Raw genomic sequence first — 25,777 nt, 5'->3', positions numbered from 1 at the left:
TTAAACAGTGGTGTGTTTAAAAACCAACCTGTTCATTTCCCCAGCTAAAGAGATGTCACAAAAAAGAGACAAAAGCAAAGGAATTCAAAGCTCTCCTTCCTTTCCCTTTCACCTTGCCTCCTTTGACCTGCTCACCAGGGGATGCAGCATGTGGTGTATGCCTCAGAGCTGCTCCCCTGGCAGAGAACTGGCTTGTTTCAGTCTCCATGAGAGAAGATCATTGCTGAACTCCTGCCATTCTGAGCACAGTCACAGTTTAAAGTTTTTCTTTTGTTCCTTCAACACTGTAATTTGTCAGACTAAGGCTGCCTTAATCAGATATGCTCTTGGTTAACGCAAAATGGCCGCAGGTTTATTGAGCTCAGAACAAACTCTTAACACCTCATTTCTTTTTTTGGAATGTGACAGTTTCTCTTACATACAGGCTAGATTGCAACAGGGACTCTGCACCCACCGTAAACCTTGATATGGGCTACCCAGGTCTTGGGTTAGGATGCACAGGAGTAAGTGGGGCTACTCACCTGCTACCTCCCTTGCTGGAGGAGGGAGAGGTGGGGAATGGGTTTGTGGGCCTTGAATCCCGATCCTTCACGGCGTGGCAAAAGAGTAGGTTAGTGTGACCCAGTGACCCCTTAGAGCCTACTGGCAGAGGGCACAGGTACATAGGGTTTTACAGGTATCTCCTGGGACAAATTGATGCATAATAGCTCACTGAAGGGTGGCACGTGAAGTCTTGATCTTAGGGTCGCTCAACAACAAACCGGTGAATGAGGTAGGAATAAAACTTTTATTAAAACAAACTAGAGAGCTGTGGTGAACTGCTGTACACAGCTACACTGGGTTCTCAATCCCAGCTTCCAGGGCACATCTCTAAATTCCTATATTCATAATACTGTCCCTTATGAGGGAGCATCTCTAAATTATAATCTTCCACAAACATATCTCTACAGTCACAATCATTGCAAAATGTGTGTATGGATAATATTTAAGAGGTTATGTATCTACACTGATAATTATGTTCTCAAGGTCTTGGAGTTAAGGCAGGTCACCAGCACGTGACATACTTTGGAGATGTTGCTTTCAGGCAGAAGGTAATGGATGCCTATTTCCCTGTCTGGCTATTTGCGTATTATGTATTAAATCCCTCACAATGCATGCCTTGACACCTACTTGCATATGGAGTCACACACAAAAGAGATTGCAAAATCTACAAGAAAGGAAATTACTGGAATAAACAAACCGGGGGAGGGAGGGGACGTGGAAGGGAGGTGTGTCCTGTTTATGAATGCAGACAAGGAATTGTTCTGGTATACCTTGGATTGCAAAGTGACACACTGGGTCCTCCACTGAGGAGGCAAACTGACAGCATGCTTGTCTAATGAAAGGGGAGTCAGAGCCAGCCTGACTGTAAAGTGCTGCAATCTTATTAATTATGTCTGTGTTCTGGAATGAGTTTATGTGTAACCATTTGTTTCCAAAAAGAAAAGAAGGACTTGTGGCACCTTAGAGACTAACAAATTTGTTTGAGCATAAGCTTTCGTGAGCTACAGCTCACTTCATCGGATGAAGTTTCCAATACTTCTACTTGCTACTACTTGACTCTCTGTGGCTGCTAAAATTTAGGCTTGGTCTACGCTACCAACTTATATCCTATAACTACGTCACTCAAGGGTTTGAAAAACCCACATCCCTGAGCAACATAGTTATACCCACCTAACCCCTGGCTTCTCCTGTCAACAAAGCAACCACCTCTTGGGGAGGTGGAGTACCTATGCCCATGGGAGAAGCTCTCCTGCTGGCATAGGTAGCGTCTTCTTCAGTAAGCGCTATAGCAGTGCTGTGCTGTAAGTGTAGACAAGCTCTTAGCTATGTTTACAGTGAAATCAAGTATAAATGCTGCGTGTTATGGAGTGGTGATCTGAGGTGCAACTGGTAAGCTGGGGTGTGCTGTTTTTTGGAAGCAGCGGATTGGTGAATACCGTCAGTGTCCAGTGGACCAGGGACTAGACACTCCAGGGAGCTGCTCGGAGGGCTTCAGGTTTGGGGTGTGCTAATAACTAACCTGTAAAGTAAGTAGGGTTGCCAACTTTCCAATTGTTGAAAACTGAACACCTTTGCTCTGCCCCCTGCCCCGCCTCTTCCCCCGAGGCCCTGTCCCCCGCTCACTCCCTCCTCTCCTGGTGCCCGGAGAGCCAGGCTGGGAGGAGCTGACACAGAGCCTGCCCACCTGCCCAATCGAGGCCCAGTGGGGTGGGGGTGGGGGATCAGTCCCCAAAGCAAGGGCCTGGGGCACAGTGGGACACGGCGGGGTTGGTCTTGGCTCAAGGGGGTGGGAAGGGGTAAGTCCCCATAGCAAGGGGACAGGGCTGAGAGGGGTTGGTCGCTGTAGCAAGGGCCGGGGCAATTGGGGCATGGCAGGGGTCAGTCCCAGAGCAAGGGACCAGGGTGGGGAGGGATTGGTCCCCATAGTGAGGGGCCAGGCCTGGGGCAGTTGGGGCACAGCAGGGGCTAGTCCCCAGAGCAAGGGGCCAGGGCTGGAGGAATTGGGGCACAGTGTGGGTTGGTCCCTGTAGCGAGGGCCAGGGCAAGCATGGCATGGCAGGGACTGGTCCCCGTAGTGAGGGCCAGGGCTGGGGGAATTTGGGCATAGCAGGAGCTGGTCCCTGGACCAAGGGGCCAGGGGAATCGGAGCACAGTGGGGGCAGGTCCCCGGAGCAAGGGGCCAGCGTCGGGGCAATCAGGGCATGGCAGAGGCTGGTTCCCATAGTGAGGGGCCAGGGCCAGGGCAATCGGGGCACGGCGGGGGCTTGTCCCCGGAGCAATGCTCCAGGGCAGGGAGGGGTTGGTCCCCATTGCGAGGGGCCAAGGCTGGGCCACAAGTGGGGCAGGCAAAATCCCGCCCCCCAGAGCGGCGGCACCTCCTACCTTTTGCAGCCCAGTCCAGAGGCCAGCCACTGCTCTGTCAGGCATCAGCAGCTCCTCCTTGTGGCTCTATCCACAGCGGCTGCTCTTCCCAACCCCCAGTGGCAGTGGCTGGTTACTGTGGTGGACTGGACCTGCCAGGTTCTCTTTTCGACCGGATGCTCTGGTCAGAAAACGGACACCTGGCAATCCTAAAAATAACAGCAGGGGCTTGAGGGGCGTTGCCCATAGCTGGTGGAGTTGGGGACTGAGTCATAGCAGGCACAGACGTGGCCTCCTCATGCCAAGGGCAGCTGACAGCGAGGTGCCTCACAACTCTGGGTTCCCCCGGAAAGCCTGACAGCCACCAGTACATTACTCCCCCCAGAGCCAGAGGAAGCAGGGGCGGTAATGCAACTCAGGTGTTTCCCTGGCTATAATTCCTCCTGGGGTGGTGTATCTTATACACCTCTGGGCTGTGCTTAACATCGTAGTAGAGTCCATGAAAGTAAAGGTTGTGTTTCAGAATTACTGTAGCCCAAACTGTGATACATTTACTCCATGTGAAGCCCCACTGAAGTCAACAGGTGAAAATCTTGACTCCACTGAAGTCTGTGATTTTGAGGGGTCCAGGATTTCACCCAATGCAGAGAGTGAGGTGCTGCCAAATATAAGGAAGGGTATCATATTCCAGTCCTCTGTTTTTAGATTTTTGACAGTCATAATGATGGTGTTTCGCTTGTTTTCATACTGTGTGTTCCAGAGAACAGGAGAGCAACACTCAAGGTGTTCTTATACATTTTATTGACAGTGTATATGTTGATATATAGTACATTACAATACTGACTGCTAGGTTCTTTATAAATGTATAGTTCATTTTAACTATCTTTTATAATTTTCACAATAAAAATAATCAAATACCATGCCAACATTTTGTAACAAATTATCACATTAATTCCATTTGATTTTCATGACATACATGTCTGTACAAAGGACCCCATATCACAGTGCATAAGGTCACAGTCATTGAAAAAATAAATAATGTGATAGAATTGTGTTATTTACAGTTTACAAAGTTGTCACTTTGTTTTCAAATTGAGCAGCTCAAGAAATGTATCATAGTATTTAAAGAGGTACCGCACTTCTGCAAGGTGCATTGTAAATGTCTGCAAGTGTAAAATAAAGGGAAATTTAAAAGGATCAGAAGTTATTTCATGGTATGTCTACACTGCAGTCACAGGGTGTGATTGCAGCTCATGGAGACACACCCAAGCTAGTTTTAATCTAGCTAGCTCAGGTACCAGTGCAGTGAAGCCGAGGGGCAGCGCATGCTTCAGCATGGGCTATACAAGCCCACCCAGAACCGTGGGTAAATGACACAGAGAGCTAGCCTCCACTGAAGTGTGCACTGGCGCATTTTCATTGCTCCAGTACGTGAGTTAGCTAGATTAAAGCTAGCTCCTGTGTATCTACAGGAGCTGAAATCACACTCCATGATTGCACTGTAGACATACCTTCAGTGTTCATAAATGATGCCAAAGAGTTTCTGGCAACAGAGAAGACAGTGGGAGCCAAATTATGCCTTTGGTTACACTGGTGTAACCCTGAACTAACTCCATGGACATTACAGTAGTTTCACAGGTGTAAATCCAGAGTAAGTGAGGGCAGGAATTTGGTCATAGCTTTGTTGCACAATTTCAGCCATTTTGACCATAATTCCTGCCATGTTAGCAGGTTTATTTCTTTGCATACAGAAATACTATATGAATAATGGCCATAGTCTTGCTGCAACAACCCTCTGAAAAGAAGAGGCTCAGGGCGTAGATTTTTTGGAGACTTCCTGTCTGACTGATACATTCTGATACCTTTACATACTCTTACTAAACATCAACCTCCACATTTGCCTTTCAAGTTTACCAAGACCATCTCAAAGATCAACAGACCTAAGATTGCACACATTCTTTGTGCCGAAATAAAAAGAAACAGGATTACTTACTTACCAACAATCGCCTTTAAGGTAATATGAAAATGACACTAGTTTCCCATTACCATTTGCTTCTTTCAGACAGTGCTTTGCATTTCAAAAGTATGGTATCATGCAGAACATGTGATACATGGATTGCCATGTTCATCACTCATATGAGCAAGTGTAGCAGGTGCTATACATACTACCAGTTTCGGTGCAGAGATGTGCAGGACCTTACTGTTTTCCCTGGGAAAAAGCTTCAGGACTCCACACATTGGTGCACTGTGTTCTGCCGTGGGTACTAGGATGAGGCCAGTACAGTAAAAGCTACTGGAAACAGATAAATGCAGGTTCAAGGAAGTTTTTTAGTATGTGCATATTTTGCTCTAGATAACTATTTTGGTGGTGGTAGGTTAGAAATTAGAATGTACACTTTGGCTTATTTGAATGGCAATTTTTCTTCTCTTTTCAAATGGAGCATTGATCACTTGAGTACACAGGTTTTCAAAAAAGCTGAAAACTGGTTTTGGTGCTGGACTGTTGGAACTAAATTCCTTAGGAAGCCTGCAGTTAGCTATCTTATCAATCCTGTCACCTGCACATTGAGAACAAGTGAGAGCTCCAGTTTAAGGAAATAAAAAGGACAATATATATTAAGTACTCATGTACAAATTTTTAAATTTCTTTTTAGTGTCTGAACACATGTAAGTGAAGGATATGAAGCCTGCTACTACAGAATTCTATGTCTCAAGGTGCTGGATTATTTAATAGCAACATTCTTTGGTTTCACCTGGGTATACATTTCATTCAGCGTTTGCCTTAAACTACACGAGAAGCTCAGAGGTTTTCCTTGCCAGGCAGTGCTTATAAACGCCACTGAAAACACCTATTCGGGTTACAAACACATGACATACCATTTCAACCACCCCAGGAATGAGCCTTGCGATGGAAAATGACAAAACTAACAGGTAAGAAACTTGTGCAACTTGAACGAAACACATGAAGAAGAAATTGAAACAAGTGCATGAATTTTAAGCACATTCACAAAGGAATTCAATGATAGGAATGGAAAGTCTGTATAATTAGTGTAAAAATAACACTAGGAAAAATGTGGTGTTTTCTCTTAAATATTAACAGGATCCTTAATAAATAAAACCTAAACAATATAAAATAAAATTGGCACACTAATGATGACTGAGTTGAGAGGAAAATGGCCACTCTGCTGTACATGGGGGAACACACGTGTCCTTCCGGGCTGGATTGCAATCAAAGAGCAGCGCTCAGAGATCAAATATTCACAATCAGCCTAAAGCTAGCTTTTAAGTTTAGGTTAAACAATTCAGGGCCCGATCCTGGAGTCCTGATTCAGGTAATACTCCCAGTAAAATCAGTGGGAGCTTGGGATGCAGATTCCCACTGCAGAAACAGGCGTTAAGTTACAAAATTTTATAACGTAAACACTACAGTAGATTGAATCTATTTCCCCATGTTAAGTATCCTCACACCTTCTTGTCAACTGTCTAAATGGGCCATCTTGATTATCACTACAAAAGTTTTTTTTCTCCTGCTGATAATAGTTCATCTTAATTAATTAGCCTCTTCACCTTTTCATGTTCTCTGTAAGTATATATATATCTTCTTACTATATGTTCCATTCTATGTATCCGATGAAGTGGGCTATAGCCCACAAAAGCTTATGCTCAAATAAATTTGTTAGTCTCTAAGGTGCCACAAGTACCCCTGTTCTTTTTACTACAGTAGATGTGTGAATTCCTAGCCCCACTGAAGTCAATGATAAAACGCCCATTGATTTCACTAGGGGCCGTTCACCTTATGACTTGCTGATGTGCTACTTTGAAGGAGTTGTAGCACAAAGGAACTGTTCTGCAGTCAACGGGTCCTCAGTCTGCTTTCCTTCTGTTTTCACTGATAGTTTACTGTATTTGTGGGGTAACTCCTTTTCTCACAGCCTGCTCCACTGAACACAAATGACTTTTCATGTCTTATAGATTGTGAAACATTTAGAACGGTGCACAATTTGTCATGAGGGGGAGGGAGGGAGCAAGTTCTGACATTGACAGCAATGTAAATCCACAGTGACTTCTGCAGTGTAATAGTAGATTCTGGCCCAAGCTTTTTGTTTCAGGGAGTCTATAAAATATGAGATGGAAAGGAAAGGAAAGTGACACAAAACCCAGAGACCGTAATCTGTTGTTTATTTAGGCCCCAATCCAGCAAGACACTTAAACACATGCTTAACTTTAAGCACGCGAACAGTCTTATTGAAGTCAAGCTTTGCTGGATTGAGAATATTTTTTTCTGAAGTAGTACCATTTTTCAATGCTATTTTCTCGGCAACTTTTATATCACATTAACAGTTTCCCCTCTCACATCCACCAGTTTTCTTTTCACTCATGCACTAAACATTAACTATATTATGCAAAAACCCAACATAAATTCCAGACTCAGGAAGATAACTCTCTGCCATGGTTAATAGAACAAACAGATGCAGATTTTTACATATACAATGTGAACAGATGTGATTTATAATTCTGCCAATATCAGGGAGGCAAACATGAATCCCTGCTTTTGTTTTTGACTGGAAAGCTCCCAAATGTGTCATGTGTTTCAGACCATATGAGTGATTTTTTTTACATTCAGAAGGCACAAGTATAATATTATTGGTATGATATAGATCATCTTGAAGATACTCAGACAGTAAAAAACAAGTGGCTCCTGACCATCAAAACGATTTTTCTCAGGCCTCTTAGTTTATCTGCATGGCTTGGATTATATTGATTTCTTTCTTTATTTTTGTATACGGATAAAGTGTATAGAGAGAAATCTTCAGAGTAAGCTACTGTACATGACAATTTTTCATCAAGGCCCTGATACAGCGCATAATACTTCTTTGGCAAAGTATATATCCCTGCTCACCTGGTCCCGTTAGAGGAGACTTATCAATAATTATTTCTGGTAAGCATGGTAGATTATCTCTAATATTATAAATGCTAGACATGAGGCTGAGCCATAGGTTTCAGAGTCAGAACTGATTCAAAAAGAATGAGGAGTACTTGTGGCACAGTAGAGACTAGCAAATTTATTCGGGCATAAGCTTTCGTGGGCTAAAACCCACTTCATCAGATGCATGGAGTGGAAAATACAGTAGGAAGATATATATACGTACACAGAGAACATGAAAAGATGGGGATTGCCATACCAACTGTAATGAGACAAATCAATTAAGGTGGCCACTATATATATATATATATCTTTGACTCTCTCTCTCTCTCTCTCTCTCTCTCTCTCTCTCTCTATCTTTGTACTGTATTTTGCACTCCATGCATCTGATGAAGTGGGTTTTAGCCCACGAAAGCTTATGCCCAAATAAATTTGTTAGTCTCTAAGGTGCCACAAGTACTCCTCATTCTTTTTGCAGATACAGACTAACACGGCTCCCACTCTGAGAATTGATTCAGAATCCAAATGCCCTCCAAATTGAAGGGCGGAAGAAATGGGTCAGTATTCTGGTTGGGCCCAGAGATGGGACCAACCTGTGAAATTTGGGTCGAACGTTCTGTTTTGGGACAATCTCTCGTTAGGACAAAATATACCAGATAGCTGTAGAATGGGTTCACTCAACCATGATAATGGCATCCTTTTAGGCAGCGTAATTCTAATCCATCTTAACACACCCAATAATTCCATGCCTGGCTGGGCAGTGTGTTTAGGACTGGCTGCCAGGTAACTAGCACAAGATCTCTAGGCTTTTGAGGCTTGCTTGGCTCTGAAATATCCAGATCCAATCCGTTTTTCTGTCTTTGAGCCCATAAATGTGTAAAATTGTTTAACTTGTTGCTGTACAAATCGCTCATGCCTCATCTGATCACTAGGGGCTAGATTGTAACTTGGGCCATGCTCCTGTAGTTTAGGAATCCCCATTATGCCCCACCAGGGGCTACCTAGGTGTTAGGTCTGAATATGAGTGGGTGCTGTGAGCTTGCTACTCCCCACTACCAACCCAGGAGTAGGTAGGTGGGGAGTGGGTGGAGCCTTGACTCTGCTCTCCCATGCCAGCCAGCCTATATGAGCCAATATAAGGGGCATAATAAATTACTATCAGAACAGGACAATTATCCTCCTGGAATGGAAGGAAGAAAAAGGGGCAGGAGCTGTGACCTGGAGGCACAATCTAGCCCTGGCTTACAGCCTTTCTACAATATAAAGATAACACAGAGATGCATCGATTCCACCTCTTCCCATGTTAAACCACAGTGAAGGTATTTTAAATGCCATTACGTTTGTATCCCAGTGACACTTGCCTATTTGATCAAATGCCATTTGTTGCCATCTTTAGGATTGGTGAGTTCAACCACGGGAGTGAGGGGGAAAACTCAAAAACTTAGCTTGGTTACTAATACTGACGTTTGTAACAAAGAACAGTAAGACAAATAACGGATATGTTGCCCTTTTTCTTTAGGACTGTGTTGAAAGGATCCAATTCCTATTAAAATTCAACAGGAAAATACATTCATTAATTAGTATCCCCCAACACACATAAAAAGACAGCCTTAATTATAACACATTGCCTGGGGTAATTAAGGTTGTGCATGCAACTTTGCTTTGAAAGGAATTATTGGTCATATATTAGTCAGATAAATTTAATATATGTAAAGGAACCTCTCTAATCAATTTTATTTCCTAAGGGTTTAAAGTATTTTTGTTGACAAATAATGGGCATCTTGATATATAATCTTAAGTGCAAAATATTAATGCATTTAAAATGCATCAAATCTTTAGTAATCTGATAGATGTTTTGCTATATAAACATTAAAAAAATAAAAATAAATCTATGTATAAAGTTAATTGTGCTTCTTTAGAAACCTTATATGTGTTGTTCACATACAACTTTAAAATACATTTTAGAGTTAAGTAGCAGTTTCAAAATATATTAAATTCTTTTGATGAATCTTCTTTATAACACCACTTCAAACTGTGACATTACACAGTTTTTGTAATGTTACTCATTATTCTGGCCAAGATTCTGTTCTCAGTTATGCCCAGGAAAATTGAGAAATTGAAAATTGTTTTAATCTAGACTTATACAGGTGCAAAGAAAATCAAAATCTGGTTCTATGGGTTAAAATAATTTGGCTCTAAAGAAAGACATGCTTTAAAACTTCCTACATACAATCTGATCAAGGAAATAGTTCCCATGACAGACTTGTTCTTATCAGAGTTGTTTATTATCTGCACTACTTAATGTTGGGTACTCATTTCTATTAAGTTTGTGAGGTATAAAAACAAAATGGAGAAGATGGAAAAGCTTCTAGATTAATATACTAATAATGAAATAAATCCCCCCACCCCCCAAAAAATCCCTGATGCATCATATTGCAAGAACGTCTGGAATGTGTTCATGTTCTATTTTTCAGATAACAATTGCCACTAGAAACTGAGCACCCCGTTGGGTGTTAATCTTTTAGTTTCTTGTAAAATTACAAGTGGGCTTACTAGTGCCAATGCAACATGTTACTTACAGGCTTTAATATTCCACAAATGTTAGTTTATATTTGTACAGTATTCCTTGCTGATGGTAAAACACATTTTTCAAGTATGAATATTTTGCACGTATATTCTCTTTTGAAGATTTCAGATTCTATTTCTCTTAGTGTGCATCATCAAAAGTGATACAATATTAACCATTTTCTCTTTTCTCTGTAAAATTGTTCATGTGTTCTTCACATTTTTAAATAAAAAAGAGTGATTAAATATTCAGAAATCACCAACAAAGGCTTATAAATGTCAATGCAGTTCCTCTATAAACAGAGCACTTGAAGGGGAAAAACATATGTCCACAACAGTGCATGCCATGTTATGTGCATCGGACTTTCTGGTCCTGTAGCTCTGATGCTTTTAATGGAGACAAGAAAAGTTCTGAGCCAGCCTCTTCTTCTTCCATGGACAGTAAATGTCAAAGAAAGAGAGAGAGGAGAGTTTTTTCTAGTCTTGTTCCAGTTGACTTTGGTGCATTATTGTCTGCATAAGGAGAATGAAAACCACAGCAGAACACCACGAAAATCGGACTTTTGAGCACTCTGCATGAGATCCACAAGTTGGATGACTGAGCAGCAATACCCAAAGAGGAAAATGCTTTGGTTGCCTCGAGCTAGCATGTTAAAAGAAAGGTTTGTTTTCCTTCCAGGTAAGTAAAAGTGCTTGTTGGATGACAAAGCAGGAAAGAAAATCAGATTACTGATGAGAAGGTAGAAATTTAAAATGTCTATCATTTATAGCACAAGAAATCAAGAGTATGTCAGCCTCTCTCATGGTTGTGGTTTGTTTTAAAGATCTTCTCGGCACATTGGAAAGTTGACAAAGGTAAAGACATTAAACTCTATCAATATAGAGAAACACAGGAAAATGGCATAAAGAATCAGCACGTAGAAGCCTAGTTTCTTGTCAAGTTTCCATTTATTTACATGGATTCCACCCACCTGCAAGTATACAAAGTGTTAGTTACTGGTATCTCAAAGGACACAAATGCTACAAGCTTCAAATGAGGTCTATTTGAATCTGCTGTCCTTAAACATGCTAAAAATGCAGTCTTGGTCATTTTACAGATCAGAAAGGACAGTGGTCATTTTTTCAGATGGTAATAAGGCACATAACTGATCAAGTTAAACATGAGGGCTTAATTCTCAGCTACATTAAGGCCTCTTTACACTGCTCTAATACATAAAGCGGCCTTGAAGTGGGTGTAACTTAGGGTGTGTCTACATTGCAGCTGGAGGTGTCCTTGGACAGACATACAAGCACTAGCCTTGATCAAGCTAACTTGCTAAAAACAGCAGTGTAGCCGTAGCAGTGCTGGCGGTGGCACAGGTTATCGGTCTGAGATCCTAGGCCATTTGGAGCCCTAAGTAGGAATAGCGCCGTCTCTGTCCTAGGTAACATTCAGGCAGTTAGTCCATGCTGCCATCTGCACTGCTGTGGCTACACTGTTACTTTTAGCATGACAATTGATCACAGCTAGTGTAGGTATGTCTACACATGTGAGAAATTACACCTCCAGCTGCAGCATAAATGTACCGCAAGCGAGTGGCATATTTTCAGAACCCTTCACAGGGTCAGAGCTTGGCAAAGAGCTCTTAATGTAACCGAGAATCAAGCCCATAAGCGTATAGTTTCAACACACCCTTTAAGTCATGCAGCTCCCATTAATTGCTTCAGTACAGCCTAAATGATCAGGTAAAAGAACCTTCAGTGCTGCCCCCTAGATCTACTATGTTCTCTGGAACACTGGCCCTTACAGAACGTTCCTTCCTTCAACAGCTGCAGAGAAGCAGAGAACATAGTATCAAAGGAGGTCAGAAGTAATGAGTTAGATGGCTTGTTCCTTCATACAGACAGTTTGCCCAAACATAGGCCACTCAAATTGTACTGTGCATAGACATTGGCCAAAATTTCCAAATCTGGGTGACTAGCCTAAAGTTAGGCTCCTAAATCCACATTTAGGCTCACGTTTAGCGAGAGAGTAATGGGAGTGTTCAGAAGCTTTCCCATTCAGAGGTCACTGTTTCAGCTGCGTCAGGAGCCTGGTCATTCTGTCCATCAATACCCCATGGACACCTTCGACGATAAAATTTAGCTAACCCTCCCATACCTTGCCAAACTGCTGGACAGGTGGGTGGGGAGGGGAAGATTTATGACACAATACAACACAACTGTTGTCTTTTAAGATATTATTTGGATATTTGCTTCACAGTGTGGCAAAGATGAGTACCAGTGATGGTGTCTACTGAGGGCTGGGCTGGCAAAAAGATTATCTCCATACAAGTCACCTGTGAGATGCATTGGCAAGTTAATTGTATAGCGACTAGGGTCTGATTTTTGCAATACTGGTCATCCTACCACCAAATTTAGTATGTCATTGGTACAATGTATTGGTAAGCCACAGACATGATGCAGAAATGTGAGGTGAAGCTGCAGAACTGGAATTAATTTGCAAACTAGATACCATCAGATTAGGCCTGAATAAACACTGGGAGTGGTTGGGTCATTACAAAACCTAAACCTAATTTCCCCAATACTAATTTCTCCCTACTGTTACTCACACCTTCTTGTCAACTGTCTGTAATGGGCCATTCTCTTACCACTTCAAAAGTTATTTCTCCTCCCTTGGTACCCTGCTGTTAATTGATTTATCTCGTTAGACTGACCTAACACTTGGTAAAGCAACCCACATCCTTTCATGTATTTATACCTGCTTCTGTACCTTTTACTTCATACATCTGATGAAGTGGGTTCTAGCCCACGAAAGCTTATGCCCAAATAAATGTGTTAGTCTCTAAGGTGCCACAAGGACTCCTCAGTTTTTTTGCTGATACAGACTAACACGCTGAAACCTGTCACATTCTCTATGTAGTCTCCGCTGGAAGTCTACAGTTTGAGAAACACTGCAAAGTGTTAATGAGGATGGATATTTACACTTTCAGAGTCTGGTTCTGCCCACATCTGGCTCAATGGGAGTTTTGCCATTGACTTCAATGCATTCCACTTCAGGCCCTAGATGCATTAGAACTGACTTCAGACCCAAAATTAATGTTTCACTTACCAGGCCCTTTGTTACAAAATAATAGCCCAGTCCTGAGAGTTACTTAGTTAGCTCCTCAGTTCTCACTGAAATAAATGGGAATTGAAGGTCCTCGGTGCCCCATTGAGTGCTGAGAGCCTGATTTAAAGCCCACTGATGTCTTTGGTTGTTAGATCAAGCTCTATATGAACAAATGCTGGTCATAATGGCAAGTACTTCCAGTTTCTCCTACTGCTACATGCAAAGTAAATAGATGTATCAAATTATGACATGAAGTGAATACTCGAAGCGGTCACATTTTAAACCACAGAAATACTTACAGTAAGAGCTACAGACCCCAGCAGAAGAACAACCGAATAGACCAGTCCCTTGCTATTTATCTTAACCTGTGAAAGTTAGACATAAGAGAACTTTAAAATGTTTAGGACATAGTAAGTGCAATAGAAAGTTAACTGCCTCTTGATTTAGAACATTTTCTATTCTATTTTCAAGTACTGTCTAAAATTTAAAACGAAGGGCTTGTCTACATGACGGGGTACTGCACTCTACGGGGGTGTGATTTCTAAAGTGCACTAACATGTTGCGCACTAATTGGCCCGTGTTGACCCTGCTCAGGTGCACTAAATGTTTCCTAGTGTGCCTGCACCACATCAAAGTGCACTAGGGGTCTACACGGGCCAATTAATGTGTAACATGTTAGTGCACTTTAGAAATCACATCACTTAGTGCTCATTGCTTCACTGTATTGACAAGCCCCAATTTACAATTTTTAAATGACATATATCCTAGATGTTTAATTCATGGTAAAAGTTACAATAATGGGAGAACAGCATGTTTAAAAGAATCAGAATAAATGTGTAAATAATCAGTCCTGCTTAAATAAATCCCCTCAGCACTTGTATATTGCCTTTGGCCAATAACTCTCAAAGAGAGTAAGCCTTATTATCCTCATTTTACAACCAGGTCAACGGAGACATGGAGAGGCAAAGAGATTTGCTCAAAGCTGCACAGACATACAGTAGCGGAGCCAGGAATAGACCCAATTGCTCCTGCCACCCAATACAACTAACTCACATTGAAAGCAATGGGAATTCATTGCATCTTGTGACAGGAAAACTGTTTGCATGTATCCCTGTTCTTTGGCCAGGAAATAACCTCATGTCTTATTTAACTACTAATAAAAATGCTCAGCATTTTTTACAATGTTTTCTTCTGAAAACAACACAAAAAAACGAAAATTAAACAATTATAATTATATACACACACACACACACACACACACACACATACCGTTGATCCATAATTAATCAACATAGTTTGCATGCCCCATGGTACTCCAAGGCCTACTAAAATGTCAAACACATTGCTTCCTATTGTATTGGATACGGCCATATCACCAAGACCTGGGAAACAAAAAAACCAAATAATGATTCTCAGGTCAAAACAACACACAGGACAAACATTTTGTAACAAGGCTGAGGAGGAGGAGGCAGGGAGGGGGAGAGAGAATGACCATTGAGCAGCTTTGCAATGTAAGAGGACACTTTAAAATTAGCTAACTAAGAACTCCTGCAATCCCCACATGGGCAATTTGCTAAGTACCTAAGATCAGCAGATAATTTGGGTAATATTTACATAACCTTTTAAAATAAAAAAATGCTCACAACCAATATACTTTGTGCATGTATCATCCTTGATGGGTAAGTAGAAATTGTTTGGTGTTTGAGTTTGATGCCAATTAAAAAAACAGGTTGATAAGATTTGTCCTGTTTTTTCTGTAGTCCCAGGGCAAAGCTGGCCATGGGTTTCATTATAGGAAGCTGTGTGTGGTCTGTCTTCATCTCTTGGGATGTGCTCTGGGGCCGTGGGCTCTAGCTAATCTGAAAGTTGATCGTGAAAGGTGCTGAGCAGTGTGGGAGCTGAGGACATTCAGCACTGAGCAGGATTGGGCCCTTATGTGTGTGAGCATCAAGTTCACTTTAGAAATTTCAGTTTTTAAAAACAACCCCAAACAATAATGAAATAGGAGAACAAAGTGTGAGTGGGTGGTAAGGTCATGAGAACCTTGTTCTTACAGAATCTCTGTCTCCTGTGCTCAGTATTAGCTGGTGTCTGATTTTGATACCATAATAATGGTGGCCAGAGTGCTCACTCCAATTTGTTTCTCTCTCAAGTACCTGCTTAGTTATCTGTGCTACTGCCAAATCCACAAAACGTGTGTCAGGAAGGAGGAAAAGATCTAATATTGTTGGAAAGCCCCCTGCAAATAAGATCAGCTTTGTGGAGGAACTTTCAAGCCCATGAGACTTCCAGCTGGATCACATGCACAATGTCTGCTCCCAAGGCATGGCCTGACACAGTCAGTACCGCAGACAATGCATCCCTGGGATATCCTCGGGATTTGTGTTTATGGCGACACCTCTTGCAGCTTCCCTTCACTGTCATGGCACATCTGCATTTGCCCTTTGGGAAATCCTTTACTAAAGTGCCATGCATGGCCCTCACATGTTACATGAGAGATCAGGGATTCTCCATCTACCAGTTCACCAAGCTGTTCCTTGCCTGTACTCTCATAGTAAGTAATCTTGACCAGATTTTTGCCTGATATGTGGAGATATTCTATTGCAAAGATTTGGCCCACAGAAATAAATAGTAAACTACAAATAGAATATTAAGTGGACTGTGAAATAACTAAACTAAGCAGATCTCTCTTTCCCCATTGATTTCTCATTTAACATTTTGAGTTAAACTTATGGTAGAGACTCTAGAGAACAGAGATAAAGAATGATAGCATTTATTTTCTGGTTTCAGAGTAGCAGCAGTGTTAGTCTGTATTCACAAAAAGAAAAGGAGTACTTGTGGCACCTTAGAGACTAACCAATTTATTTGAGCATAAGCTTTCGTGAGCTACAGCTCACTTCATTGGATGCAGCTGTCGCTCACGAAATAAATTGGTTAGTCTCTAAGGTGCCATGAGTCCTCCTTTTCTTTTTGCATTTATTTTCTGTACAGATTCAAGCATTATGAAGGCATTACACTGATCATTTTAGCACTTTTCCCCCTGTATTTCCTCTACAGATCTACTGACTCTAATATCATACATGGAAGAAACCAATTTTAATGGGCAGTGTCCCAGAACAGTTCTTAACACAGCTGATCTATTTTTGTGAGATTTTCCAGCATGTAATTCCTAATATGAAGTGGAGAATGGATTATTTTTAATATACGATTCTTTGTTAGGCATATCCAAAACATATTTAAAAATATGTATAGCTCTTACAGTTATAAATGAAACATTTTAAATATGTTTATGCGGTTCACATCATACAGATGTGGGACTCTACTGGCTCCTGGTGGCTAGTTTAAGACTTCAGAATTCTTGGAGTCTGTATGCAGCCTGGAGAACAAAGAGCCATCCTTTGGCATTAAGGGCTGTAGGAGCTGCAATACTGCAAAATGCTATTATTACTATCTGCTCCTTTCTCAGCGTGATACAAATAGAACACTCATGCTTGTTTTAAGCAACAATGGTAAAGGATGTGTCCATATATATTTCTCATGTAAAAAAGGAAAGCTTTTAAAAAAAAATCAAAAGCTCAGCCATGTAAATATGAGCTGGAAAAATCTTTGGCCTTTTAAATAGGAAAGTTAAACTAGACATAGTTAAGGTTAATCTTTCCCTACTCAGTGTTAATATTCATCGAGCCAAAAGGAAGATCCTGGCTGTCTCTAGTTGGATGAGGAATATGTTTGAAGCAAGTTAACTTTTGTTGTGCCTTTCCTCCACAGTATCTTTCCCCATCAACTTAATTTGAAATCAATGCAAGTTTTACATGCAGGACTTAGGACATGATCCAAAAAGAAAATCCTTTTTCTATGCACTTTTGGTGTATAATCCTATTTTTATGGCTAATCTTTTTTGGTGTAGCACATGTGTACGTTACATCGTTCTAATCTGACTGATCTATACTGCATATGTGAGTTTTGGTTGCTGAATGAACTACCAGAACATTTTGCAATTTCTCCTGATGCTTCAATCCTCTTGGATGTAAGAAATGCCCCGTACTCATAACCAGAGATGTAACAGGGTGGAAACCATTTTTTTTTTGCAGCACCAAGCAGAGTGGGGCGCTGGTCCATGACTGGGGCTCCTAGGTGCTATTGTAATTCAAACAGTTTGAAAAAGCTGCATATTACAGAAGCATAGCATGAAACTGTTGGAACACTTGAACAGAAATGATACCTTGTCTTGCTACTATTAAGCTGGCCATGCAGTCTGGTACACTCGTTCCTGCGGCTAGGAAAGTAATGCCCATGATAACATCAGGGATCCCCAGAGTGTATCCAATTATAGTAACCTGCACAGTCAGGGAAAACAGGCATTTAAAATAATTGGGAAGTCTCTCTTATTCTGATACTGTATTTCCAATACAATTGTGATTCACTCTTCACTTTAATTTCTGGATGTGGCCGTTATGACAGTTAGATACACACACACACACTTCTGTAAGGAAACAAAATTTTAGCAACAATCTGACTAAAAACCTCCTACTAGGAAACAATAAGTACTTGTAGGCACATTCTTAAGGGTTTTATGAAAGCCATTTAAAGTGCTCCACTTTATACATTTGTAACAGGATGTACTGGCCCCTTAAGGGCGCTTACAGACCAGTACAGACTGTTCTTATGTTCTGCCTGGAACAGTGGAATGCTGGGTGGCTCCCAGGTCTGAAGGTAGCTCTTCATTTGGCAGCAATGCAGGCTGGGAAGAGGGCGGAGCTCCCTTTGCCATAGTAAGAGAATGGCTTGGGAAGAGGTGAGACCTGTTCTGAGGCTCTTGACAGAGACACTCCTGAAGGGAATAGAACATGAGTCTCTCTAGACAAATGGCCCCGATGCAGCTTTGGAAGAGCCTAGGGGGAGACAGCAGCTTGTAATGGGGATCCCAGTAAGGGTCTCAAGGGGTGTGTGTGTTAATATACCCTGAAAAAGGGACCAGAAAGAAGGCTTCACAGCCAGCCAGCTAAGCAAGCCTAGGAAGTAGCCTGTGGGAAGAGTAAGAGTGAAGCTGGAATATTTGAGATTGGAGCAGACAGCTACTTCATTGCTCAGGGGATTAAAGCTGTAGCCTGTGGTAGAAAGGGTGGCATAAACCTCAGTGCTGCCACCTTGAAGTATTGTGCTGGCACTCCTATAAGAAAAGCCTATTTGTAGATCTGTGCAATCAAGGGGCAAGGGGCTCTTTTGGGAACCCCTGCAGCCAAGGGGAAGAGTTTCCACAGACTCTTAAAGCAGGCAGTGGCCCAGAAGCAGAACTGGGCCAAAAGTTTTTGCTTGGACTCTTTTTTTCATTAGAGTTGTGGTTACCCCAGAAGGGATGGAGTCTTTTTTCTAACTTAGCCAGAGGATTAAATCAAGTTATCCAATCACTAAGACATTTTCCCACTGAGAGGGCAAGTAACTGTGAGGACATTGAGGCATGGCCCATCTTAAAAGAGATCAGAGACACTGTTACAGCATCTCTGAACACATCCTACCTTTGGTCTTTCCACAAAAACTCCCACTGTTTTCAACAGAAGTTCTGAAAGTGGAACCAGGATAGACAGCATGGTCTTACTGAAGTACAGGTGCATTGAAGTTGTGGCAATGTGGTACATCAGCAAAAATGAATTGTTGGAATATGAATCTCTCAACCAGTTTTTGCTACATATTGTAAAATCAGGGAGAAAGGGCTTTACTTTATAATATAATACTTTAAATACTAACTTACGGGAAAATACTGTATCCAAGTGGAAATGGAAAAACAAAATAATCCCCAAAAGTATAGTATACTGACAGAGCTATCAGTATGTATCCCAGACAAGTAAAGCTGTGTCACACAGCTCACAAGCCTCAAGCAAGTTATGAAGATCAGCTGTTCATAAATGAAGATGCTTCCAAAAGGTCACATGGAACTGTTACATATTTCATTTTCCAGGGTACGTATTACAAGAGAGTTAGATTTTTTCATTTTACTGATCTTTAATTGGAGGAGGCATGTGAACGCTTTATCCACCCTGCCATTGACCTACAAGTCCTTCAGCAATACTAACATAACTTCTCTTTAGCTTTGCCTCTCTTTGAATAGAAAAAAGATGCCTTTTTAAACTTCCAAAAATATTTTTTTAATTACAAAGAGTTAGATTTGAGCTACTTTACTATTCATGTCTCTTCTGAGTGAAAATGTACATTTAAGTATAAAAACTGAGAGAAAAGAGTGAATCACCTGGACTGGTGTTTCAAGTAAGAGTGTTTCTGAACAGATCATACCAGATATACATCTTCATCAGAGCCTACATTTTTGCACGTTAAGAGCAACTGAAAAGATTTATGGGTAACCTCTATGGCACTCTTACTAAGAAGGATAATACCTGCGACTAATATAGTCCATTCCACCCAGAGCATTTTACACTGTATCTGATCCTCCAACCCTCACAACTCACCTGAGTTACTGTGTATGTTTCAGGATCAGGCCTTAAGGCCATATTTTTAAAGGAATTAGGTGCCTAAGATACAGATAGGCACCTAGTGGGATTTTCAAAAGCACCTAAGCCCTAACTCCCATTCAATATTAGGAACTAGGCACTGAGGAACTTTTGAAAAAAAAAATCACACTAGGCCCCATCTGCATCTTTAAGTGCCTACCTTTAAAATTATGGTCCCAAAGTACTGTCCAGAAGAGAGACTAGCACATAGGTCATTTATTAGAACTACTAGACTGCACACATCCCAATGTGGTTATGTCTTTTAGTTCACCTAAAACAAACTGGGATTGGAGTTGAAGACATTCACCATCTGGCCTGTACATTTCATTTCTTAAAACAAGGTTTTGTTGCATCTACTTACCATCCACACCATAAAATAGGAGAACAAAGCAATCCACAGAGTGGATAAAATGAATGTCAGCATAAAAAAGTTCTCCCAACGCGGTTTGCTGCAGTTTGGAATGGTACAAAAGAGTAGGAATAGCAATGGCCACGTGAAAATCCATTTGACTTTGTTCATTTTTCCATCTGCGGAAAGAACGGAAAACAACCTATTTAACTTTCTTGTTCCTGCTGCACCAGGTCCAGTTACATATGTATGCACACTATGTGGACAGAGGAGAAAATAACAAATAGGCTTGGTTGCAGCTGTGCATTTTGGTTTGAGGGTCATTTGTCTCCCTTGCCCCCGTGTTCCCAGTTTCTGTCTCTCTTTATAATATGGCAAGTTCTGCCCTTGGATGCATGTGTAGGGTTCCCACTGATTCAAACCAGACAATGTACATACATCCGACGATGAAATTGAGCCACAATGTGTTGCTCTTTTGAATTTAAAACAGAAGGCTGGTAGTACTGCCCTTTCAGGGGCATGTTATCTTACCATTAAGCCCCTCACCTGAAATAAAAAGCAAAATACAACTTTTTTTTTTAAAAGGAACAGTGTAAAAAATTGCCCACTTCTGTGCAATATCAGTAAACATTTTCAGCTGATATAAAAACAGACCTTGGTCTTCATTCTGAGCTGTGTCTGTGAAGGATCTACCGCTAGAGAAGTTGCAAATCACAGTTTACTATCTGCATAACAATACGCTCACTCTTGCTTCACAGACAAGCCATATGAAATGCTGATGTTTCAAAACATTGCAAATGTGTTGCAAATGTGCATGTAAATTTCAATTAATGGGATCAGAGGCAAATTACAGGATTTTCACAGACTAGGGATTATATTCATATTCCTTGAGACATTTTTAGAGCATTCTACAAGTTTGCTTTCCAGGCTGACAAATGATGGGCACAGTCAAGTGCCCTTTATGTAGCTTTATTTTGGATAATAATTAAGCTAGCAGGGGATTTCTTGATGCTTGAAACAGTATAAATGCCCTGATCATTGTGTGTGCAAGATCTAGACAAATGTGCTGTTTTGAAACAGATGGATGGTCACACCAAAGGAAAAGAATAAAAAACAGATACATCTCCACTGTAGTCAGAGTTACACCACTGTAAAACTGCTGTAAGTGAGACCAGAATCTGCATTAATGTCCCTTGATGCTTTCTTTAATGAATCAAAAATTAGTTGTAGAGAGCACAAATATTATGCTGCCTTCAGCTTTAAAAGATAGTAGTAATGCTGAAACTACAGCTTTCCAATGCTTATATGAGCCTGCGCTGCAATGAAAGGTTTCAGAGTAACAGCCGTGTTAGTCTGTATTCGCAAAAAGAAAAGGAGTACTTGTGGCACCTTAGAGACTAACCAATTGATTTGAGCATAAGCTTTCGTGAGCTACAGCTCACTTCATCGGATGCATACTGTGGAAAGTGTAGAAGATCTTTTTATATACACACAAAGCATGAAAAAATGCAATGAAGACAGCTGGACCAATGCTTTGTAATGGGGATTTCTCTTTTTTGTCACAAAAGAGCTATCCATTTAGGCCTTGATTTAGCAAAATTAGTGGAAAGTCAATGTGAGCAGTCATGGTTTAACATGTCCTTAAGTGCTTTGTTGATTCAGGACCTTAGGTAGGATCCCTGTCAGGGTACATACCCCCAACAAAGAAAATGAAAGACAGCAACTGCAAACACCATACTTGTTATCTAGCAAAACAGGGATCTCTTCTTACCCATGTGACAGGGAAAACATACCAGCCTGATTCTACTCTAGTGTAAATCAGGTCTAAGACCAATGAAGCGTTACACCAGTGAGAGATGAGAATCAGGTCCTTATTTTTTTTTCCAGTAATTTAGTGAGACAGTTGCCCACTCATCCTGCAGTTGGAGGATTTTTGCTTCATTAACGAAAGTGTCCAGAAACATTGGTCTGGATTCTGGTCTAACTTACACAAGTTTTATGCTGGTGCAACTGACTAACGTAGAGTTACTTGTGAATTATACTAGTTTAGCTGAGAGCAGAATAATTCCTGTCTTGTTTCAAGTATTTCAATCTTTTTCAAATCCATATGCTCTGCACTGTGTATAAGAGGTTTTGGGAGCCAAACATTCCAAAGAGACAGTGCTACAATGAAAAGTCTTATAGTAATTTTCAATATATTCCTCTAATGCTATATGCCTCTATTTCCTCACTAAGGAGCTTTATACTTGCAGGAATCACTTTCCCATTAAAATGCAGCCATCTCTAGGTGAAAGATAACAGGTAAACAACACACAGAACAATAGCGATGAGAAGGGAATATTGGTCAAAGCCCTACTTTTTAAAAAAAGTGTCATATGGTTTGCAATATCCACATACAGCAGACAGGAACTCCGTTTTAAAGTCTCACCCAAAAATCCCACACTTGGTAAACCACACAGTGTGATACTGGCAGATCAGGTGTCAGCTCATGCCAAAGTCCCCACATCTCAACTGAACACTGACAAATACATAGCTGGAATCAGTCTGGCTCACCTGTGTGTTAGTATTGTTAAGCCAGGTGTTAAAATGATAAGAATGTGTTTAGATTTTATTGAATGCGTCTGAGTTGTTGCATGCATTAATCTCACTTGTAACATCTGAATTTCATATTGTAAGCCAATATCTGAGTGGTTGTATTGTGCACCTCTGTGACTATGTAAAACACCGACAGGAAAGAGACATTAAATTAGTGTGAAGGGCTGCTCATCAACAGAAGGTCTTACATCCTTCCCAACAGGAAAGGTCCATCAACACCAGATGTTAAGAGGATAAAATACTTTGTTGTTCTGCTCTCCCCCCCACCCCATGAAGATGAGTCATGCAAGTGGATTTCCCCCTGTCTCCGCCCCCAGATCAGCTGAGTTTGCAGCTCAGAGGACATGTCAGAAGGGGGATAAAAACTCCAGACAAAAGGAACTAGGTATCTTTATGATGCTTGGTCTCGGGGGAAGGGGAAGGGATCCCCAGCTGTGTAGCCTGAGGTAGCCCTAAAGAATATAGAGACTTTGCTGAACATAGAGGCTTTTGAAATTTAAGATTATAACTCATTTGTGTGTATATGTTTACCTGCTTTCACCTTGTAAATAACTGTTTCCTTTTCCTGTTTCACAAATCTGTATATAGTTTATTAATGAATTGGCTACAATAGTCTTTGGTGTGAGATTTAAATTGCCATTGACCTGGGGTAAGTGACTGGTCCTTTGGGACTGTGAGTAACCTCAATATTGCTGTGATTCTTGATGTAAGAGACGATTTATCACAAAGGTATGCTCACCTGGGTGGCGAGACAGATTGGAGTACCAAGGGGACTGTCTTTGGCTCCATGTTTAGGATCTTATAGTACCTGAAGAGTTTACACTTGACAATTGGCTCGCAAACTCTAAGTATAGAATTCACAGCCAATCTGGGGTTTGTGCCCTGGCTCCTAACAATCTGCCCTGAGGCTGGTCCTCACACTCTTGAGTTGCTGCAGGCAGCGTTACACATGGAACTCAGTTTTATCTAGCTGAGATGGGCCAAAGGCTGTGATGACACTGCCAGGAGTCAAACACACTGCTGCAGCTCAGGTATTTCAAACTTGATATCTAGGCCATTGAATCATTTCTTCTGGGAATGAAGGAGGAACAAGTAAGTAGGAAGAGTGCATTATTCAGTGTATTATTGTGTAACTTAAATTAGGGCCTGCGAGACAGAGTCAAACCAATGGTCCATCTACTCTGGTATGCTCTCTGACAGTGACTTGTACCAAATGCTTTAGAGAAAGTGTCAAAACCCTCAAAAACGGACAGTTATGGAGGGAGCTTCTTTCTAACCCCAGGCAGTTAGTGGTTGAAGCTGGAGTCTCGAAGCATGAGTGTTGACACATCTAGTAGATGTTTATCCCAATTGGTGATAAACTGGTTGAGAAACAGGAAAGATTTTGTAGACCTTTCTGTAGACGTTCTTCTGCTTTTGTTTGAAATTTTGAAACTTGAAAAAAAAATGCTGACCATCCCTACTCTAGTCCTTTTTTTAATTCTACCAAGCATTTCGCTTCAGTGTAACTGGTGGCAATGAATTCCACTCGTTAATTATAAATTGATCCAGATCCTCAGCTGGTGTAAATCAGAGTAGCTCTACTGAAATTAATCGAGTTGTGCCATTTACACCAATTGAGGAGCTGGCACTGTCGGTGTCTTTGTTTTCTAAAAAGTGTTTCATTTTATCAGTTTCAAAATTTGTTACTTTAACTTTTTAAACAAAACAGTCTTTTTCCACTAATGAAAATGGATTTTAAGTTCCCTATCTCCTGAGTCCTAATTACGCTTTATAATTTACAGCTGAGATTTAGGACTAATCATCATCAGCAATATTTAATTCAAATTTTGATCTTAAGTCATGTAGTAATGAGGACTGTACAGCTCCACATAGGAGCTCTTGTACTAACCCAAGCAAGAAGTATAATTCTGCAACAAAATGATGTTATTCTCAAGGGCTAAGGATTGATTGGACTAGTGTATGAAATTTAGTGTATGTAAATTAGCCAATCAGCCTAATTTGTTTTTAAGAGTCTTCTGCGTGCTAGGCACTTAACAAATGAATATGTTACAAATGTTACATCCCTACTGTGGTACCGATCATGGAAGCCAGAGACTAAACCCAAAAGGTTCAGACTACAGCAGGTCAGGAATTTTATGTTTGAATAGTTTTTGTTTGTTTTTTTAAATGGAAAATGACCTTTCAGAATTTCAGTTTTTCCGAGTTTGATCTGCAAAAATGTCAGGTTTTTATTTTTCACCCTAAATTGGAAAATTGTATCCAAAACCTCAAAAGTTTCTGTGGGATGGAAGTTCTGTTTTCCCTGCCAGTTCTACTTCCAACAAACAGATCTTTATTACAGCCTCTCAGAGATCACTCTGCCTGCACCATGACTGGATCCAGCATGTTACACTTCTCAGTGTATGCCATGACTGGGTATCTTACAAGCAGTGTCCACTACAATGAAGACAGGTCCCTGATGTGAAGAATTTATCTGAGTCTACAACGACAAATTCTGCTGTCCATTACACTGGAGTTACTCCAGATCTACAAAGGAGGGAATGCAACAAAAAGAAAGAAGTTATTGAGTGGAGATGCTCAGTATATCTGTTAGTTCCACTGTTTGTTTGGTTTTCCTTATTACTGTCTATTTTGTTACCGCATCTTTGAGCAGAGAACAGGCTTCCTAGCTTTTTCTTTTAAAGAGATGGATACAACATAAGTGCTACTTAAAAGAAAGTCATAACCTGTTACTTCTCCATTGTAAATCCAATCACAACAGGGACCAACATCTTTCTTACCAAGAAGGAGGACAACTGGCAAACGCACACATTTTCTTGTCTAATTAATGAAAAAATCAATCT

General features: G+C 41.0%; 1 protein-coding gene across 2 annotated transcripts in view; it reads right to left on the bottom strand.

Annotated features, from left to right (window-relative positions):
• Nucleotides 1–3,701: 3,701 nt before the first annotated feature.
• The window catches only part of SLC24A4 (solute carrier family 24 member 4), a 135,560-nt gene continuing 113,484 nt past the window's right edge, over nucleotides 3,702–25,777 (bottom strand). For both annotated transcript variants that reach the window (XM_007055439.4, XM_043547988.1), the window contains exons 13-17: nucleotides 20,349–20,515; nucleotides 17,707–17,821; nucleotides 14,754–14,866; nucleotides 13,784–13,849; nucleotides 3,702–11,364 (exon numbers count right to left, since the gene is read on the bottom strand). In XM_007055439.4, the coding sequence (XP_007055501.4) occupies nucleotides 11,212–11,364; nucleotides 13,784–13,849; nucleotides 14,754–14,866; nucleotides 17,707–17,821; nucleotides 20,349–20,515 (614 nt within the window). In that variant the 3' untranslated portion in view covers nucleotides 3,702–11,211. The remainder of the gene's footprint in view (nucleotides 11,365–13,783; nucleotides 13,850–14,753; nucleotides 14,867–17,706; nucleotides 17,822–20,348; nucleotides 20,516–25,777) is intronic.

Source organism: Chelonia mydas, chromosome 6 (genome assembly GCF_015237465.2).
Source record: "Chelonia mydas isolate rCheMyd1 chromosome 6, rCheMyd1.pri.v2, whole genome shotgun sequence".
NCBI lineage: Eukaryota > Metazoa > Chordata > Testudines > Cheloniidae > Chelonia > Chelonia mydas.
The sequence above is the reverse complement of the archived record's forward strand: the minus strand, read 5'-3'. Positions and strand labels throughout refer to the sequence as shown.